This window comes from Cupressus sempervirens, chromosome 3 (genome assembly GCF_028749045.1).
Source record: "Cupressus sempervirens isolate cs-2001-9-10 chromosome 3, ASM2874904v1, whole genome shotgun sequence".
Classification (NCBI taxonomy): Eukaryota; Viridiplantae; Streptophyta; class Pinopsida; order Cupressales; family Cupressaceae; genus Cupressus; species Cupressus sempervirens.
Genome location: NC_143120.1, coordinates 715,493,788 through 715,513,614, shown reverse-complemented (window position 1 = coordinate 715,513,614; position 19,827 = coordinate 715,493,788). Strand labels below are relative to the sequence as shown.

Here is a 19,827-nt window from a genome sequence, read left to right as displayed (position 1 = left end):
ATCAATCACATTTTACCACCACATAAAATACATAAATTAAAATACCAAGAGATATTAGTAGTTGATTAAAACTTGGAATATGTCATTAAAACTGCAATACAAATATAAAAATTGTACACTTGTATGTTTTTAGATTCTACGGGTAAACCACTCCTTGTGAGTAACAGACAATATAATATTGTACACTTGTATGTTTTTAGATTCTAAGGGTAAACTACTCCTTGTGAGTAACAGACAATATAATATTACTAGAACATTAATTTTACTAATGTTAGAAAAACAATCTCTTCTATGTAACTGAGGCAAAAAAATATAAACTTACAACAGGATCCTTTTTAAGTCTCCTCAATATTTTCCATATTCACACGCCCTTCCAAAGTTCTTCCTTTCTACAACCCTATTACCCCAAGGCACCAGTTTCAGCTCTAGCTGTAGTCATCACCTATGCTTTCCCATCCTGTCTTTATCCTCAAGAACCAGTGACTTCCCTTTTTTTATTGTTCCTAATCTTGGTTCGGTATTCAAAGAAATTATTTCAACTATCCCTGGGATACGTTCATATTAGTGTAAAGCCAAGCATTGCAGCCTTGAAACTGTAGACATTATCTCTGAAAAAAACATAAGGACAAAGTTTTCTGACTGTGTTTGAAAGGTTACTATTGTAGCATCATAAATTGTATTGTTCCCTCTCCAAAATAAGATTTCTTAATTTAATAATAAATAACAATCATAAAATTAAAATATAAAATAAATAATAATCAAATAATAAAAACAAAATAATGCTGATCTCCTCATCTAATTCATCCAGAACTATCAAAGATTCCATATGCATGAATCCATTCAGCATTATATAATAGATTAAGGACGAAGCCTCTTAACTATGTTGCGAATACAGATTTGGATGGTTATTGACAACACAAGCAGTTGTGATATCAAGCCGATTGGTTATGATAAGGCATATAATTAATCTTGGAGAAGCAACAACAACCATGTCAGAGACCCGATATGCAAAGGGAGAGACCCAGAGAAAATCATTTTTTCTTTCCAATGTAGAAGAATGATAAATATAGCATCCAAAATATTGATATTCCTTTGATTAGCAATTCACAAAACAATATCATATGTTATAACCAATGAAGAGGAATCACGGAAAGTATTTTCTGTCGAATGATTAACCAAGAACCCCAATTACCACTGCAAAGGAGGTGATCAGAATTTCAACTAATCACATGCAAATAAGGTAACAGTGATTAAGAGTTGTCGATAAACATAAACCATTAAGGTAACTTTTAGTTAGTTGATACTCATTTCACCTCCGAAAGGAGACAATCTTTTTGAAAGGAGGGGGGAAGAATCTCTCCTGAAAATTTACTCACCATTGGTATCCACTTTGACGTTTGAAGGTAAGCATGCCACTGGCCCCTATTGCAAAGTAATCTTTGAACATGTTCCTATTGAGTCCTTGGAAACAGCAAAATCATGGGCGCCCTCTAGGGGATGACATGGTTGTGGGAGTTGCACAGATACACAAGTTTTGGTTAAAGATCTTGTCTTCTCAGCCAATTTTCTTTTGTAGGGATAGACCTGTTAATTATTTCATTTCTGCAAAGTCAACCTATCACCATCATCCTATTAGGTTGCTTTGTCCTTGGGACGATTGTCTGCGACTACTGTTTTCTGTGTCTTCAAACCATAGAAAGCATAGTCCGAAATTGAAACAAGGGAAAACTTATCATCTCAATTATGGGTTATACCGCATCCCTCATGTCAGCTACTTAGCATTAGCAGTACAGTTGTCTATACCTATGGTTCAAAACTTACAAACTCTATAAGTTTTTTGTTAACATCTTTGTGCCTTGTGTGAATGCTTTTCCATAACAATTTCTCTGCAAATTATTCTGTCAAAACTAGGTTGAAACACTGTCAAACTATCCAAAATAGTCAACCAATCAAAATAGCAAGTCAAATGTGCCTTTTGACGTCAAATTTTTCACAAACAAGTATCTTGTATTGCACAAGTCTAGAATTTTATCGTACAACACAGGATTCCTGCTAGTTTTATTGCACCTTGTTCAAGGTTATATCGTTATGCTTCCGCAGTTCTGTCATTATGCCTTTGGACTTTTGTCATCCTATAGGCTTTTATCATTCTACTTATTGAGTTCTATTGTGTTGTGCGGGATATATCATACCTTGTACAGAGTTCTATTGTACGATTGAACTCTCCACAAAAAAAACTTTTTGGTCTTAAAAACCATTAAAAATGCTCTCTCTATCTAATCTTTGTTGAATTTTGTCATGCAGTCTGTTACAGCAGGTTTAGGACTTTGCTAAAAAAGTAAACCCGAGTCTACTGAATACAATTATCAGTTAGCACATTGTACCACTTTCCTTTTTGTTTTCATCTACTCTTATCTAATCTTTGCTTGTTCAAAAGTGTCACATATCAAGCATTCAAGACTCGACTTGGACACCTTGTAACAGGTTCTCTTTTACATCAACACTTGGATAAATGTACACTTTGCTTACCAGATTAGGAACTCAAGAAAGCTCTAGTTGTCTAGTCAGCTTTTGGCATTGTTTTTCACGCTTGTGCAAACTCGGAGTCAAAAAAGTCAAGCGATATCCAAGGTTACTGAAAATACATTCTATGACTATCCAAACTCTTGTTTCTCTAACATCAACCATGGGAGAGATAAACAAGAGGCTATAAAGTATCAAGGAAAAAATGAAAGAAGATTGAAGACTCCAAAGGGAGCAAGAACTACATGATTACTTTAATCAAACAACTCAAACAGCAAGCAAAAATGCTACTCGACACACATCTCAACATGCTTCTCAACAGATTGCTCATCGTACATCACAACATTATTCACAACATGCATCTCAAATTGCTTACTCGACCTCCATTATTGATGAAGAAACTACTAAAGAGGACATTTTCCGGTTTCAAGAAGATAAAACATTTAAAAAATTGATGAACATGACCCTAAACCAAGAAAGGGACAAGTATTTCATACACCTAGCATCTCACGAAGTCAAACTCCCACCCAATTTGAACGTAGGGGGCTTAATTCAAAAAGAGCAACCATCACTTTGCTCTATCTTAAAAAAACAAGTTGAGGAAATGAGAAAAGAACTAATCCAACTTAGGAAGGAAAAGGAACAACCTAAGACAAAATTCTCACTCGGCAATTTGCCCATTCCCTTTTGACAAAGATCTTTACATGCCTCCATTTCCTCCTAAGGTTTTGATACCAAAATATGACATATGATGGAAGTGGTGACCCTTAAGACCATGTTAAGGAGTTTTGTGTTATGAGTACGGAATTATTACAAGAACCAACTTATCTCATGAAATTGTTCCCTAGAAGTCTCTGTGGGCAAGCAAATGAGTGGTTTACCAAGTTATCTCGACCCCTCTAGTTTTTTTATCAGCTAGTACAAAGGTTTGTCCAACAATACTCTACAACATACAACATGTTGTGTCTATATTGGACTTATTCAACACGAAACAATGAACTAGCAAGTCATTTGTCACCTTCCTTCAAAGATGGAGGAAGATTATGGTGTAGTGGATACTTCCACAATGAAACCAAGAGAACCCATCTTTAATTTGTCCAACAGCATTCAAGTTGTAAAGCAACAAGAAGCTCCAAGCAAACAAAATGAAAACAAGGGTAAGTTATCTTGGGCATCAAAACCATAAAGGAATTTCACACCTCAAGGAAAATCACTTGAGGTTGTCTTCAAAACACTGTTGTCCAACAACATCATCACATTACTGGACAATTCAAGATCGTATGGACCTTAAGTGAAATTGAAATGGTGGAGCGATGACCACTCCTACAACTACCATAGAAACAAAGGTCATAGAAGAACGACTATATGAAGCTGAAACGCATCATCCAAGAGCTAATTGATAGTGACAAATTTGAAGTAGAAGGTCCCAAAAACAAATCTGATCACAAAGTCTACAGAGAACCTCTTCCTAAGTATGAACAAGAAGAGGGATCCAAAAAGAAAGACAGTGATACTAAAGTGAACTACACGTATACCAACAGCAACAATGTCATTTACATGTTGGAGCTTGTCTATGATTCGGTAAACATGATCAAAATTAAGGGTAAGAAGGAAATATCCACCTCTAGTTCATTTGATCAGCCTCCCAAAAAGGTTGTTCGCAAAGGACTAAATTCCTTTTCTACTCATTCACAGGTTCCCGAATCCAAAACTGAAAACTCAAAAGCATCAACCCAACCCAAGGTCGTTCTCAAGGGAGTTGGTCCCTCTAAACAAACATCTAAGCACCTAAACACAGTGACCCGCAATCAAGATAAGGTCACACTCAAGGAAGCTGACCCTTCTAAACCATCAGCAACTAAAGCGTTGGGAAACTTGTCTTCCAAGAACACATCCACCTTTGCTAAGGCTAGCTGCAACCTTGTGGACCAATTACAAAGAACTCTAGCACAAATCTCTATCTTCGAATTACTGGAGCTATCCCCTGTACATTGGGAGATCCTAGAGAAGACTCTTCTTGTCACAGACATCCCTATGGACATTGATGTTGACCAGTTCCAAAACATAGTGAGTCACCTGACATCGCCCCATTACCTGCCCTCAAAGGAGGAAAAATCGCTCAATCACCCACACAGTCTAACACCTTCACATCAAAGTATTCTCAAAAACTGCACCAAGCATGTACTGATAGATGGAGGAGAAGGTTTAAATATCTATACATATGACTTGATCAAACAATTGGGATTCTCTGAGCATGCTATTGATGATCCCAAACGGAAAATTATTAAAGCATACGATGAAGAGGAGAGATCATCTAAAGGTCTCGTGGTACTTCCAATCAAAGCGGGACTAAAGGGAAATGGTTTGCCAAATACTAGAAAGTATGCAATATCTTGTTGGGTAGACCATGGATCCATGAAATTTAGGTATTACTCTCTACATACCACGAACGTGCAAAATTTCCTTACAAGGGGACTTGGGTCACTATCCCAGGTGACAACACTATTTCATGCAATGCTCTCCCCTAGGTAACAAACAAATTTGTTCCACATAGCAGAGCATCAAAGGAATCCAGATGCCACACTAGCAAAGTGTGAAAGAAAGAAGAAACTACTGAGTAGTAGCATGGGAGAATATAGACTTGACTCTCTCATATCCCTCCCTATCTCACCTTGGTCTTATGGAAAGCCTTTTGAGGCCATGAGACCCTCATCATCTACGATGATCACTCCGTATGGGTCATTTATCCCATCCTCTATCCTATAAAATAGGAGAATAATGAAAGGGATGTCCATTAATGGATTTACCGAGGAGAAGATAATGAAAGATCCACCACTCCTACTGAGATCATCCCGGAGAAATATGGGAAAGGGTATGAATTCTTGCAAAAAATGGGTTACTCAAGACAAGGAGCCATAGGTGATCATAAGAATGCTCTTGTAAAACCATTAAGCGCCATTGACGGGTGAAAAAAAAAAGGGATAACTCGTGTGGGCTTCTCCACTGGTCCAATCTTCGACGAAGATCCAAAGAGGAATCAAAGGAAGAAATTGAACCTACAAGGATATCTCATGAGCAATGGCTCCAAATATACACAATTGATCCTAGCAACCAAGGGGAACGCTATGACCCTTCTCAACAACTAGCTCTTCGAAGTGTGTTGACTTAATTCCTTCAACATCCCTTCTCTTGGGAGAGGATGAAGAACAGACTAATAACCAAGTAGAGGTGTCCTCATCTCAACCACCCCCACTTACTCTCAAAGTGATGATCCTAGGGTGAAACGTATCAACACTATCATCTCAAGACTCATGGAAAGAAACAATAGCTCTAATTTAGCAAAGTGAGAATGGGAATCCACTTCAATAGCGATTATAGAATTGGACATTGATGTGGCGCACAAATATGTTGACAAACTCAAGGTACTAAGCGAAGCTTGTGCTAGGACAAATGAGTTGGACTTACACATCGCTTTTGCTAACCAAGTCAACCACGCCAGGATTCCAATCAAGACAGATGTCTCTAAAGGACATTATAGACATCAACTCACTTGTCGCAAAATATGACCACACTATAAACTCCTTGGAACCATCTGCTTCCCTATCACTCATTCAACTTAAAATTGTAGACTGGTCACAACACTATCAACCAGTTGAGATCTATTCTTTCCAAAACAACTATACACTAGCTTGCTACCTAAACATTGTTGAACCTGTAGACTCTTCCACCAATGAACCGGCTACAAACATGACTAAGGCAGATATCAAATATCTTAGCCAAAAAAAAAAAAAAGCCTGCCAAAAGTAAAAACTTGGTAAATAAGCGCCATTTGTAAAATCTGCACTCCATCTATCAGCTCATAGCTTGACTTTGCAACACATCTCCATGGTCTGGAATCACTCTGTCTACGTCTTACTAAGGGACATTTCCATACTATATCTATATACGAGAAAAAAAAAGGTGTTTCTCAACACCACCCCAATCAGTGTTTCTCAACACTCACCCTAGACGTCAACCTTTCTCAACAGTTATTAGACGAATTACCCTGCAACTAGGTTGATACTAGTCAAAGTGTGTCTCTCAACACTGCTACACACTTGCAAGCACAAGTTTCTAAAGCACTAATGATGATCAAAACACAAACACTTAAATTCAAACAATTGAGATATGATTGATCATACCTCCTTCAAAAGAGGATGAACTATCAAACTTCCTTGCGTGTTGTTTGTTATTGTCGATTTTTCTCTTATGTTCCCTCCTTAGTCCCTTGTGGATGGTACTTGACTAGAGGACTAGGGCCATGAGGCATGATATTTTCTTTGACTTCTACTTGTGGGTGTGGTTTCAATTATCTTATATGTTTGATGCATCAAGTGTCTATGGCAAGAGCCTCCATCACGATTGGAATGTTGCATACACCTCAATAGGGTTCATTTGAACACTTAGGTGAGTGTGAACTATATCTTTGATTGTTATCAATGTGTTCGTTTACGCAAGACCACATGGATGGTTATCTCAATGCTTATGCCTTGATATTGGTGTACTGTTGCAAAATCAACTAAAAACTTACCCAAGGTCATCTCAACATATGTGCCTCAATACATACGTTAGTTTCCCACATCTTACCTAATAATGATCATATTCATACCGATACCTTCATAGTTGCGCTGGCACAACTAACAATTGTATGATCCCAAGATGTCCCACAATAAAGCCTGATGATGATACTAAACAACAATGAGACCAATCCTGGCGTCTGCACTTGCATTTTCATCTTAGGTTGCATTCTAGTTTTTGCATTTTGCATGAACTGGGGAATGTCTCCATCTCATCACAATCAAACAAGTGTGATTCTAATCATCTCTTGGTGGTCAATTGCGTACATCATCTCTCATCATCAAATCTTCAAGCTCGATCTCCTTCATCTTGCAATCAAGGTGTTATTCATCATATCATCTATCCAAGTAATAAGCTTTCAAAACCTTTGGAACTTTCTCTAATTAGCATTAAATTCGCACACTTGACTAATTTTGATATCCTAGATCCATTTTTAGGATCAAAATTGAAAACTAACATCATTTTACTAGTCAAAACCAAAATTCTAATTACCAAGTGATCGAACTTGGTCCAAATGTTCTTCAAATCTATCTAAATCTATCTTCAATCATCTTGAACCCTATCTAATCTCAATACAATTGGAACTATCTAATTTTTGCATCTCCTCAAATTCATTTCAATTTTTATCTCGAGGGGGCAAGAACATCCTATGTGGAAATCAACCAAGTTCCATCACTAGGGGAATCCTAGCTTCATTACTTGACCTCAAGTTGAGATTCTTCAATTCTCTGTGCGAGTGATTTCATCACTTCACATCAAATTGCTCGAGGCAAACGCTTTACCTAAATAGGGGCATATCAGTTCTCATCGCACCACATCAGTCTAATATTATCTGATCAATCAAAACCAGTCCTGATTTACAGTTTCATCACTTCTCATCAAGTTGTACATTCAAGATCTTCTTCATCGATTGTAGTTCAAGCAACTTCAAATTCGGTGTAACTGATTTTCATTCAATCAAGTTCAGAAACATTTTCCTATCTTGCTAAAGTTTGGTTCAATCAAGTTTAGAACCAATTTCCAATCAAGTTTGCTATTCTTCGTCTAATCAAGTTCAAAGTTCGCATCTTTCATACCGAGCTCATTGTGCTTCATTCAATCAAGTTTGGAGTCAATAAAGAACAGTTCATCGCTTCAAAACAGTTGTTCGACATCAACATATTCTTTGACTCAATGTGTTGCTTGCACAGTGACTCAAGAGGGGCAAATACAATCACCCATTTTTGGTCCAATATACTATGTGCCCCCAATTTAAATTTTAATTTAATTTAATTAAATACTAAACCCTATTGTTCATTAAATCAATTTTGCATAGTTAAATCCATCATCATTGCATCAAATAATCTTTAATTTGATTATATCCTAAGGTTTAATCATTTTATCCTATGTCTATTTAATCAAAAGAATCATCTCTCCTTTTAATTAAACTTTTAATTAAATAATTGAAACCATCTTTCTAATATGCACATGTAATTCAATTTTTTTAAATCAAATGAATTAAAAAAACTCAACATTAAGTGCACACTCTTGGGAAGCTTCTAAAAAGACCACAAGGATCACTAAATATTAAATCTCTGTCATTGCTCATCTTTTGATCTCAATTGTCCACTCATTCCTAAAATCTACAAAAAAAGGCTCATTGCTCATTTCAAAGGATCTTTTTTCTTATGCTAATGTTATGTTGTACATTTCTATTCCTTCATGTTAGATAGATAATCTAGTTTAACTAGGATGGATTCTAATACTTCATCTTGTTAATTAATCTTGCATCTTGCTTACATTTTTATCATATTTTTGCATGCATTCATGGAATTTATGAGGTACTTGCATATCCATTGCACGTTATCTTCATGAATCTTCCATTTTGTTGTGCACCTTGCAGTGGTCTTATTGCTCTATTTGAGAACCCATTTCATATCAAATAGACCTTTGCACATTGTAATTAGAAAGTTGTAGATCGCTTTTCAAGGGTTTAACTCAATAAATCTCTTGGATATAATTAACTACAGAAGTACCACTATTTTGTGATACAATGTGCAATTTCTCTAACAATTAATATAGAATCTATGAGTGAAATGTTAAGTATGATTTTTGCCTAACATGATTAGCCATTGTAAGGGAATGATGAGGTCATGGGTGGGAGAATGACAATGATGTTACCTTGGGAACAGCAACAGATCACCTAAGTACCTCACCTCAAGGTTGTCACTGAAGTGTCCCCATGCTACCATAGGGGGACAAGTGAACAGCCTTTACGCATAGGAAGGATAGATTTTTGGGGAAATCTTGTTGTGAATGACCCCTATTAACCTTACTATGATAAATAGGCATTCAATCATTCCAAGTCATGCAAGAAGTGGCAAAATGAAGGAAAGCGGCGATGGGACCCCGCACTAGGTAGCTCACCTCATATATATGGTAAGGGCCACATGAGGCCAAGGGAGAACAATGTATCCACTCTTGAGCCTAGAGTAGGAAGTTACAGGGGCACCTCATAAAATTACCCTTAGTACTTCTAAGGTTGGGTCGCCTTAATATACTAATGTCTTGATCATAGTTGTTTAGTTATGAAACTTGATTATAAACAATAAACTCCAATCAAAGAAAAAGGTTATCTCTTAAAGTCTAACTATTTGACAAAAAATTGTAATTTCTGACAAAATTTTGATACTCATAATTTGGGGACATTAAATTCCATGCCCACTTAGGCCTCATTTTAGCATTTTTGGCCTTCAATGCTTGATCGTGTTTAATTTTACTCCCACTTGCACAAATTTGGCAACTTCACCACCTTCTTGACTATTGATCCTTGACCTAGCTTTGATTTGCAAGTCCCACCAAAAAGGGCCCAATTTTGGACCCTTCATTGATTGGATTGTAGAGACGGACGTTTGTCCTCCATGTCATCATATTTCAAAAATTTAAATATGCTTCATGAGAAACATAAAAACAAGACTACCTCCCTCATTTGAGACAAATAAATATCATGATCATCAATCATCAACTGAAGCAAGAGACTACATTTTATTGATCAAGTAATCAAGCATTACCAAGGCATTGAAGCAAGAAGCAAAGTGCACATCTCAAGCATCCATGATGGCATTAACTCTCGAAATCAACATCAACCTTTCCACGGAGACTTCAACACAAAGGAGACTCATGAAGTTATGTTCTTTCCAAGCATTTCAACATTTTCATCGATACTTCAACACAAAGGAGACTCATGAAGGTATGTTTTGTTCTAGCATTTCAATTTAGGTCAAAGCTTTTGTTATGTTGCAGCACACTTTCAAATTCATTTCATGATTAATTCCAAAACTAGGGTTTGACCTAGGACTCAACAATTTCTTTCCTTTGCAAATGCAGGTGACAAGATCAGGAGGCAAAAAATTGGAATCAAACTAAGAAGACACGGACCTATAGACTAAGATTTCACAAATCCCAAAAAGTTGGTCAAGGGCACTGCAAGCATCATTAGTCTAAACATTTTTTATGAAGCTTATGGGGAAGATTCTACGTAGCATTCTGAACCTAGAAACACAACTTTCATCTAGATTTGACATTTCTAGGTCAAGGGTGCCCCAAGCACCATTCACCTCTTGGTTTAAGCCTAGATTTCTAGCAAGGTTACTTTACATCTTTTTTTCTGATTTGAAAACCCAATCTACATATCTACTCTAAAACTTGTGCATGTCAAAAGCCCTCAATTTATCATCTTTTTCCTTAGTGTTACATCCCAATTTTTGACCTAGCTTGAAATATAGACGTTGAGGTTCACATGAAGTCAGTTGGCAGTTTAATTTGATATAATCTAGCGAAATGGTAAGATAGTTAGTTGATATGATTTCAAGTGAAGATGACATGCTAATTATTCGTTAATCGCAAATTCATGGAATTAAGATAAAAGGTTAACTAATATGATCATTTATAATTTAATTACAGAGAAATTCCTTGCAGGGAGCTTGTCGAAGGGGTGGAAGGATTGTCAGAAAAGAATTCGGCAGGGCATCACCATCACTAGCATATGAGTAAAGGACCTAGCGATTTGAAACAGGTTACATCTGTGGAATTGCATGAGTTATTTAAATAAATTATTTAAATAAAATAATTGAGTTAAAATATAAAACGTATGTTAAGGACTTTAATTTTTAAAAGGATTTTAATTTATCTTTCATTATATTGTTTTTAATAAATATTTATAAACGTATATTTAAATATAAAATCATTTAGCACCATTATAATTTAATAATCAATTAAGTGATGTTTATAAGTGCATGTAAGATTATAATAGTATTCGAATTATAATAACTTTAGACTTATTATAATTTATTCCCTTTCAATTTAATATTCTTTGCTCTTAAATGATAACACTTGGCTTAGCAAATCAATTTAATATTTGGCGATTTGAATTTTATAATCGTTCAACTTTTCCAATCTTTTCATTATTTTCCTTCTTTTTATAATTTGATTGATTGGTATTCGGATGGTTTTCTTGTAACCGATGAAAGCTGTATAGACAAGCTCACGTCTATATTATTAGATTTCAAACGTAACTCGACACCTTGTCCTTTTCCAAGCCTTGGCGTTCATTATTGTTTTCAGCCCTGTGAACCATATTTTCGTTTTGAAACCTTCAACCAAGCATCCAGAATCAGTCACAGAGGAAGCAGCAAGTAAATAAGGAGCATACGGCTAGGATATTGCTGCTGGATGAAGAGTTGTCTAAAGAACCCGTGCCACATCATCACAGAATTAAGTCACCTCAGACAGCATTAGGATTCAACAAAAGAAACGATTACTTTTCCTTTTCTTATTGAATTAAAATATGCAGTTATCTCTGTAGGTAGATGTACAGGAGTTCATATACGTCTTGGCAATTTATTTTTGTCTTTTTGCATCATCAAACTGTACATAAACCCATCGTATTTCATTACCAGTTAGTCTTTTCATTTCCAGCTTGTCCTTTCATTGCTAGGTTGACTTGTTTTCTTGCTGTAAAACCAGAATGATGATGTCCATATTAAATCTTTCAAAAATCATTATAAACTAATGAAGATCAGTCAAACACTTAGTCTTAATTGCTAATCAAATCAGATAATTGGATTGATAACCGAATGGACAATCACCCTGAATTTTTCTTCAGGAGGAGTTAATTTCTTGATAGCATTTACTATGAGATATGGAATTAATGATCAAACAGAGATGAGATATTGTTTAAATCAGTAAATAGAGCCATACGTAATTCTTTCAGTCTGCCTTTATACTTATAATTGATGCATGATTATTGGATGAAGCTGACTCTAGTCTTTCAAGATTATCTTAATCTTTCAAGTTTAATCGATTGCCATAATATTCTTTAGATATAAGACTGTTATCATCATAATAACAGAACATGTAATAATCAGTAAGTCTTTGAATGACCTTCTTCTATGATAAAAGTTATAATACAGTATGGAATATTGTTTAAATCTGAATTGAACATCAAAAACAGAGTACCAAGGAAATTCACCAGGCTGAGAGCCAGAATAAGGTGAATAAGGTACAAGACATGACAGTAAAGATAATTGTTCAGGCACCAAGGAGTCACCGGCCTGATGGCCTAATTATGGTGAGGTGTAGATGAACCTATTAAAAAGAATTACAAGAATGTTGACATTTTGAGAACTCTTAAGAACATAATCATAGAATATGAAGTGATGGATGAATAAATGAAGGAGTCGTTCGCTCTGAGAATTCCAGATACCTGGGACTCACCTGACTGTGTAGCCGAGAAGATGGATGATGAAGTGTGAGAAATGAATCCTTAATAGTATGAATCAATATCAGTTATAACATTTCAATAATTACCATTTAAAATGAATTTAATTAATAGCTCATACATATTCCTGTTATGGTGATCACCTACTACCAAGTCGTATGGCGTGTTATATATCATGATGCCCAGTGGATGGAATGATGTTCCCTGTCAATTCCGAGTAGGGAGGGCCTTTCTCGTTAGAGATTGTGTGGGGATATATTGTGGTCCGAGGTTGGGTGGTTAAGCCCCTGACAATGCTTCACCTCTCTCAAGTTGTCAAATATGCGTCAGACAGAGATAAGCCAAGCAATCAATTATTTATCAGAAACAAGTATTATCATTTTTATTTACGAAGAGGTAAGATTGAATTGAGTTAAATTCATTGTTATCATTATTTTACACCTGGATTGATTTGTGAATTGTTTTCATTTATATGAATAATGAATATAAGTATTTATCTAAACTTGAGAAAACATCACAGATAAGTAATCGGAAGGAAAAGAAATCTGGAGCCATAATTGATTGGGTGACAACTGGATTCTTAAATGATACAGTGGTATTGGAAGCCCTAGTTGAATCCATGGTCGCAGAAGCCCTAAATTGAATCCGTGGTCGCGGAAGCCCTAAATTGAATCCGTGGTCGCAGAAGCCCCAAGTGAGATAGCAGTATCAAAAGCCCTAAATGAACCGAAGGTAAACAATGCCCTAATTGATACAATGGTATGTGATGCCCTAATTTAAAATAACAAAAGTATTTAATTGTATTTATCATTTGATTATAAGATAGCAGTTATTAGATGATAGTTGTCTTGTGAAATTGTTATAGTGTATTTGTGGACTAATCCAGGTGGTTGCAGAAGCATACTTAGTTGATTTTTCAGTCTCAATTTTTCGAGGTATGTTATTTCAATTTCTGAAGCAATTTCATTTAATGGTATTTCAAGCATTTAGTTAAGAAATTTTGTTTAACTGATTTTAACGGTAAATCTTATTCACATGAACATGAATGATATGACTGTCTTCCTATGAAATGAAGTAATAATTGTATTCATTAAGTATGATATATGTTAATTTAGACTCGGGAAAACCGGATGTTAAACTTAGATCTAGTGGCAAGTTCATATCTTTGTATAGTCCATTTCAACTCAAACAAGGACTATTAAACCTGCCTTGTACTCAATCCCTTTCAATCAAATTTTGAGGTTGAGCCAAGCGGATTCACTCTCCTTCAAATTAATTAAGAAAAGGAAAATGGGTTATGTTTGCATGCATAAGCTAGTAAACAACCCCCATCTCCTTCACCACCACCATTACGACTATCCCTTTATCACGATCTACCAAGATAAAGGAGTCATCTAGCATTCTCCCCATCTCTTAGTCAATTTAACCATCTTTGTGGAAATTAACAAGGTCCACTCCTTTGCTACACCCCCCTCTCTCTATTTTTGCAAGTTCGCAAGATGGGAAAGGATAAACTAACAAACAAGTAGCAATCAAACAATATGTAGTCCTTCACCATCTTTTGTTAAGATTGTACTCATTTTAATATTTAATTATCTACTTAAGTTTGAAAGTTCAGCTTTTGAAATTATAGTGAATATAAAGAAAACCCTCCTTTTGAATTTATCTCATTCGTATGGTCTATCTTCCTTTCTTTCCTCCCAACATGAACAACTATTGGCCAAACATGTCACATTAGAAAGTTGATTCTATTCATATGATCATACTGACCCCAAAATTGATAGATCCCTCCATGTTCTCTCTTTTTGTTATGTGTTCATTTCCCTTGATATGTTCTCTCTCTTGGGAACATCTCATAGTGCAAACGTTCATAGTGGATGCATGTATGCTTCTGTTAAAGCCATTGCTCTTGTTAAGGTGTTTACAATCGCTTTAATGTGGGGGCATACACTCCGCTCATTCTTTTTTCATGGAGTAGCAAATAGGGATTATGAGTATGGCTTAGAATACTTTATCTATGTCCACTTGGTATATTTTTGGGTTATCCGCAAATCTATGCAGTATTGCTTCATCTTTTTCTCTGTCTCCTTTTGCGTACTATCAATTTCCTTGAGCTATTAACAGTTCTTGGGAGCTTGGTCTCTTTGGATCTCTCTCTAAATTATTAACAATTTGGGAGGCTTGATCCTAGCTTTTGATTCTTCTTTGGACTATTGACAGTTTGAAAAGCCTAGTCTTGTTTTTGATCCCTTGAGGACACACATTCTTATGCCTGGGTCATTTTTTTATTCTTCTTTTGATAGATAGACTAGCATTGCCACACGCTAACATTCAATTCATCTTCAATGGGTTGACTAGCATGCCACACACACCTGCTAGACCATTCAACGCCATCTCCTATAGACCTTCCCCCTTCTTTTTCTGTTTATTTTCTTTTGTGCTTCAAGTAACCACGCAAACCTAATTGGGCAAGTAACTACACCCCTTTTGTAGTGCTATCTCTCTTATAATGATTTTGGATGTGTTCAAGACTCAAGTCTCTTGGGGGCTTGATGATTTCTTTGTCTCCTAAGTTATGATAAGATCAGCTCTTTACTTTTGATCTAATTTACCATGAGTTTTGAGACGACTCCTACTCTTGCTAAAGTGGGGTCTAAATGTATAGTCTTAAAATGGGCGCACTCACCTTTTAAGACCTTTTAGCACCCATTTCATAATGGCTTCCTGGACCATGGATGGATTTGTGCTCGATGCCCTCTTTCTCCTGTTTTCTTCCACCTATTCCCCGAGTCTTTTTGCATTCATCCTAAGCTTTATGAGGCCTGTCTTGACTTGTTCTAGAACAGATTGACCTAAGTAGCCTCTTCCCTAATGATTGTGAAGCACGAGGCCAAAAAAGTCTTGGGGTTCCAAATTGTTAACTTGTAGTATTTTCCGACTGAAAACTAGTATATAAGGAGACTAAAGGGCTTCATTTTTCATATCTCACATAAATGCAAGCTACATTTACACTTTGCATTCAAGGCATTCAAGCAAAGGAGTTTTCATCAAGCATTGAAGGATTCTTTATGAACATTTCCTCTTCAAGATCTAGCATATTGTTAGTCATCAAGGGAATCTACATTGAGGCATTCATCATCTTCTTCATTGACGCACATCTACATCCATGGCTCCATGATGTGGTTATGGTAGATCTATTGCGACTTGTGAAGATATCCTACATTTTCACATAGAATTAAACTTCTATAACATACAACAAGGCAAAATCCTTATTGATAAGGGTTTTTACAAGCAAGCTAAATACTTGCATTTATATTGTTTTCATTTCCATACATTTACATTTCTCAATTTAGGGTTGATTCCTCAATCTAGGGCTTGACCAAGGCAAGCCCTCATCCACCCAACAACAAAAGCCTCAATTTTATGTGTGTAAGAGCAAGATAGCGAACTTGTGATTGCAGATCGAGAAATAACCCTTTGAAAGCTTTCCGACAAATCTGGGTCAACCTTGTTACAATGCCCCCAGAACAGAGTGACATCGTGGGAATAGATCTAGAACAATTACCACCAAGTCAACCTATTCTCCACTCCTCGGACAGAAAATCAGTTTCTAGGTTTTTGGGGGTTTTTCATTATGTTCAAGGATCTACAATTAGATTTTCAGTTATAGATCTAGATCCGCACTTTTCAAAGTTTAAGCGTGACTTCTTGTGCGCACTTCAAGGTGAGTTTTCTGTCTTTCATTTCCATTCATAAATTTAGCATAACCTATATCTTAATTGAGCTGATTGTATACACTTGACATCTAGATCTACATTACTTAATCAATTAGTTCAATTTTACATACACATGATCACACACGAGCCAAAGAGAGTATTTCTTTATATTGTATTCCTTTTCACAATTCAAGATCAGTATTGGCATCCCTTTCTTCATTTGGGCCTTGCTATTCTGATTTGGATTCAAAAGGGAGTCTTTTTTGAAGATTCTCGCTTTCCCTACATATACATTTGAATACCTTAGTACGTGAAATGGAGGTCTACATCTTATTGAAGTGCTTCCATGTCACCCCTAAATAATAGTGTTTGTTTTTCATTTCCTCTGTCACTTTTTCCTCTTTTGTAATGTTAGAGAGCAGAGGATGGCATGTTTTTTCAATTTCCCATGGGGATGCATCCTCAGGGAGGTGACATCTCCAATATGCCAAATGTCACCTTGGAGGAGACATACCCTTTTATCAAGACTGGACAACATGCTCCATTTGTTGAATAAAGATTTTAAGAAAAAAGGTAAATTTTCAAGAAAATAAAGCTGAAAAAACCCTCAAACAGTAAAAACCTAAAAGCTGATTTTAGATTGCATTATCTCTGATTATTGTAGCCTTGCAATCCCCAAACTTTGAGAAAAAAAAAAACTGACACTGAAGTCCCTGCATCCTCTCAACGTGGAAACTCGGAGAAACTCCAATGTTTACAGAAATCCCAGAAACAATAAAAATCACAGCAGCAGAATCAACACACAATGAGAACAAATATGAACTTAGTTGATGGAGTTGTTAACCACAATTATACATCTGCTTCACAGAGTTGTCAGAAGCATCCAGATTCCTCTTTTTGACCATAATAAGACTAAGATGATACATTCTGTTATAAAAATGCTTTTATAGCATCCTGATTCCTAATACATGGTAAATTGTGTTCAAATTGCTGATAGGAGAATTACATGTGAAATCATACAATAAATATAATAGCCATTTAGATAATGCCCAATGCAAACTGGTCCATACACAGCTTTAATTAAATAAAAAATTGTTTTGATAAAACATAAGCCAAAAATATCTATCTTGACTGCACAAACCAGAAGTAACATTACAGAGAATTACAAAGAACTTTCGATAATGCAAATGTATTACAGTGAAATAAAAAAAGATTTTAAAGAGACATAAAAACATCAAAGCAATAGGCAAAGTACCTTATTATACAGAATAACGCCAGATGAAAGTGAGATGTATATGAGCAGGTACAGATAGGTTAGCAACAGTGATTTGTTAATCAGCATTGTGAAGAACTGCTGGTTAACTCAGGAAACAACTTAAATTTATTTGATCTAATAAGTCACTCAAATCAGAAGTATTGTCCCATGTGCAAAGCAGATGCCAACTTCAGTCTTCTGCAAGGTTCCATGGTGAAGGGTGTGTCCTCAGGACAGCAGACTGAATCTCACAATCTAAAAGCTATCTTCCACATAGGGGATAGGAGCTTTAAGCATCAGCTCTCTGTGATCAAAGATCTAAAGTCAAAGCCAAGTAGTGAAACCATAGACCTGCATTACAAGAGCAAATCAAACTATGAAAGTTGAAATTCAAATAGCTTAATCTGTATTAAAGTGTAATGTCAATGTGTGAAGCCCTGAAACAAGGAATAGATCTGTGTTACAAAAACAAATCAAATTTTGAAACATGACTTCAAAATGGTAGCCATTTTGATTACAAGCTTTTAGATAATCAAGCATAAATACTAATAGACCTGCAAAATTTTAGATTATAGTAGGTCGTCTTCCCCAATAATATGAATTATTAACAAAAAAGACTAATACAAGTCATAGGAGAAAACGGAGCCTTCCTTAAAAGAAACACACCATTAGGCATTAGCTATAGAAGTTAAGGTGACTAAACCTTGATCTCCTAAATTCTTAGCTGTAAAAATCTCGTGTTTAGCATATCTATGAAACTAATAATTATATTCTACTTCTTTAGCACTAAATAAAAAGTCCTTGGTATAAAGAACCGGAATTATCAAATGAGTTTCTGATTATCAAACTATAGACAATCACTTCTCACAAATTGGAACTCTGCTGAAAAGCATATAGCAAGCCCATTTGCTTAATCCGTTCCCAATTCCCAAAAAGAACAACAATTAAAAGAGAGAGCAAGAGAACGGGGGTAACCTTTAGGAAATCACCTAACACAATTGAGGACCTCATATGCAAACAGGAACTAAAGATGGCCATCAAAATTGCAGGATAACCAATTATGCAACACAATTGCATGAATGAAATGTCAAAAGGGGAATGCATATACAGCAATGTAGGAAAAGCGCAAAGAAACAGAGCAGTAGAAAATTCAAAGATAAATATACTATACAAAATTATAAGAATAAAGTAAAAAAACCACGAAGAGAAATAAAAATCCCAAAATTTTATCTAAAACTTTTAAAGTAAAAACATCATCATCCTAAAGTGAATGTGTGAAAAGCACAGTTTGGTGTGAATGGGATTTTGGACTGAGTAGCAAAATGTGAATATCAAAATGCCATACACATTTTGGGCTACAATTAAGCAAAACATTATCTTAAATAACATCTAAGTAGAATATAACAATACATGCCAAACAAGAATATGAATGACGAATCCGCAAGAAGCAAATCCATAGATAGATATCAGTGCATGTCAGAATATAAAAATATATTTAAGAATGTTGATATCAAGATCACATAGGTTAGAGATTATACAGATATCTACAACAAGTGAAAGGTAATAGTGTAAATATTAAATATGGGCACGTGGGCACGCAGAACAAGGGTGCAGCTGTCATTATATGGTATGCATGGAGATGAATGAAATAGTAAAATTAGGCAAGACAAAGTGGATATATGAGCACATCATCCTTTTCCCAAAGATATAATTCTTCTTACAAAAGGCCCTTAATTTGTCCTACCAAGCCATTAGCATTGAGAAATTAATACATCACGGGACTAAGACCTAAGAAGAAATCAGTCTCTGTCAGTATCTTATGATTATAGGATCCTTGAAGAGGTTAAATTTTAAAACTTAATGGCTCACTTAATATGGATTTAGATAATAAGCCCTACTGGGACAACAATGTTCATAAAAACATAGACAGAGGTTACAAGACTTTCGTGGCTTTGTAA

The 19,827-nt window shown here is 35.6% G+C and overlaps 1 protein-coding gene across 3 annotated transcripts in view; it reads right to left on the bottom strand.

Annotated features, from left to right (window-relative positions):
- Positions 1–19,827, bottom strand: part of LOC149568771 (putative sugar phosphate/phosphate translocator At1g48230) — a 117,331-nt gene that overhangs the window by 66,630 nt on the left and 30,874 nt on the right. For 2 of the 3 annotated variants that reach the window (XM_089821659.1, XM_089821660.1), the window contains one exon: positions 17,870–18,220. In XM_089821659.1, coding sequence (XP_089677785.1) covers positions 17,870–17,956 — 87 coding nt within the window. In that variant the 5' untranslated portion in view covers positions 17,957–18,220. The remainder of the gene's footprint in view (positions 1–17,869; positions 18,221–19,827) is intronic. The other variant, XM_089821661.1, reaches the window with a different exon arrangement.